The 1712-nt window shown below is 47.4% G+C and overlaps 1 protein-coding gene across 1 annotated transcript in view; it reads right to left on the bottom strand.

Annotated features, from left to right (window-relative positions):
- Nucleotides 1–159: 159 nt before the first annotated feature.
- Nucleotides 160–1712, bottom strand: part of LOC116379515 (kinase D-interacting substrate of 220 kDa B-like) — a gene marked incomplete at its 5' end in the record, with an annotated part of 3811 nt that continues 2258 nt past the window's right edge. Inside the window, 4 exons of the mRNA XM_031841468.1 lie at nucleotides 160–288; nucleotides 418–615; nucleotides 710–808; nucleotides 959–1060. Of these exons, the coding sequence (XP_031697328.1) occupies nucleotides 175–288; nucleotides 418–615; nucleotides 710–808; nucleotides 959–1060 (513 nt within the window). The remainder of the gene's footprint in view (nucleotides 289–417; nucleotides 616–709; nucleotides 809–958; nucleotides 1061–1712) is intronic.

Genomic DNA, 1712 nt, shown 5'->3' with positions numbered 1-1712 from the left:
TGAGACAGTGAGATGTCAGAGTGAGACATCAGAGTGAGACAGTGAGACGTCAGAGTGAGACATCAGAGAGAGACGTCAGAGTGAGATGTCAGAGAGAGACGTCAGAGAGAGACGTCAGAGTGAGACGTCAGAGTGAGACGTCAGAGTGAGACATCAGCATTAATTATATTATTATTATGATGTTCTCACCTGTCCTCTGATGTCGATGTCGGCGTATTTGTGCAGCAGAGCTCTGACGATCTCCACATGACCCCCCCTCACTGCTCCAATCAGCACCGTGTCCCCGCTCTGTAGTGTAGACACACACACACACACACACACACTCATCCGTGATGAGTAACAACAGACCCACAGAATGAACACATGAACACAAACACCGTGGTGCGTTCAGGGTCACCAGAGTGTACGCGGTCTCACCCGGTCTGGGATGTTGACGTAGGTCCCTGCGTCCAGCAGGTCCTGGACTATCTCGGTGTAGCCCTCCTTGGCAGCGATCATCAGCGCCGTGTTCCCGTCTTTGTCTGTCATATTGACGTTAGGGTTCCTCTTCAGCAGCTCCTTCACCACCTCAGTGTAGCCGCCCTTCACCGCCACAATGAGGGCCGTCATGGAGTTCTGAAGAGGAACCATAGTACTATATCATATATAATATATATATATATTTATATACCTTGACACATACATCTATACACAGTACTCCTTGTCTTACCGCTCCCTCCTGGTCTACGTCCGCTCCGTTCTCCAGAAGATGCATCACACAGTCAAAGTGTCCTTTCCTGGATGCCCAGATCAGAGGAGTGGTCCCATACTGTCTCACACACACACACACACACACAGAGACAGAGAGAAACACACATGCACACACACACACACACAGAGAGACACACACAGAAACAGATTAATTGATTGATTGACCATTATCTATCAGGTATTGTATCATTATTGTTGTTGTCTTCACCTTGTCTGAACAGTTGACTTTGGCTCCTTCACGCAGAAGAACTTTGACGATGTCAGCGTGTCCTCGACCTGCTGACCAAATGATCGGGTACACACTGTACTGCTGTGAGACAGGCAGAGAGAGAGACAGGGAGAGAGAGAGAGCGAGAGAGAGAGCGACAGCGAGAGAGAGAGACAGACAGACGGGGAGAGAGAGAGAGACAGAGAGAGGGAGAGAGAGAGAGTTAATGACTGATTATCTGTAATATCAATGTTCTTTCTCAGCTGAGTGTAGATGAAGCATTTGTTCATTAAATGTAACTCATGTAGCATCAGGCTAGTTAGCTAGCTAGCATGTTACCTGTCCTGTACTGTTGGGTTAATGTGTTACCTGTCCTGTAGTGTTGAGGTTAGTGTGTTACCTGTCCTGTACTGTTGGGTTAGTGTGTTACCTGTCCTGTAGTGTTGAGGTTATTGTGTTACCTGTCCTGTACTGTTGAGGTTAGTGTGTTACATGTCCTGTAGTGTTGGGTTAGTGTGTTACCTGTCCTGTAGTGTTGAGGTTAGTGTGTTACCTGTCCTGTAGTGTTGGGTTAGTGTGTTACCTGTCCTGTACTGTTGGGTTAGTGTGTTACCTGTCCTGTAGTGTTGGGTTAGTGTGTTACCTGTCCTGTACTGTTGGGTTAATGTGTTACCTGTCCTGTAGTGTTGGGTTAGTGTGTTACCTGTCCTGTACTGTTGGGTTAATGTGTTACCTGTCCTGTAGTGTTGGGTTA

Source organism: Anarrhichthys ocellatus, unplaced genomic scaffold (genome assembly GCF_004355925.1).
Source record: "Anarrhichthys ocellatus isolate YVR2014 unplaced genomic scaffold, GSC_Weel_1.0 scaffold4488, whole genome shotgun sequence".
Classification (NCBI taxonomy): Eukaryota; Metazoa; Chordata; class Actinopteri; order Perciformes; family Anarhichadidae; genus Anarrhichthys; species Anarrhichthys ocellatus.
The sequence above is the reverse complement of the archived record's forward strand: the minus strand, read 5'-3'. Positions and strand labels throughout refer to the sequence as shown.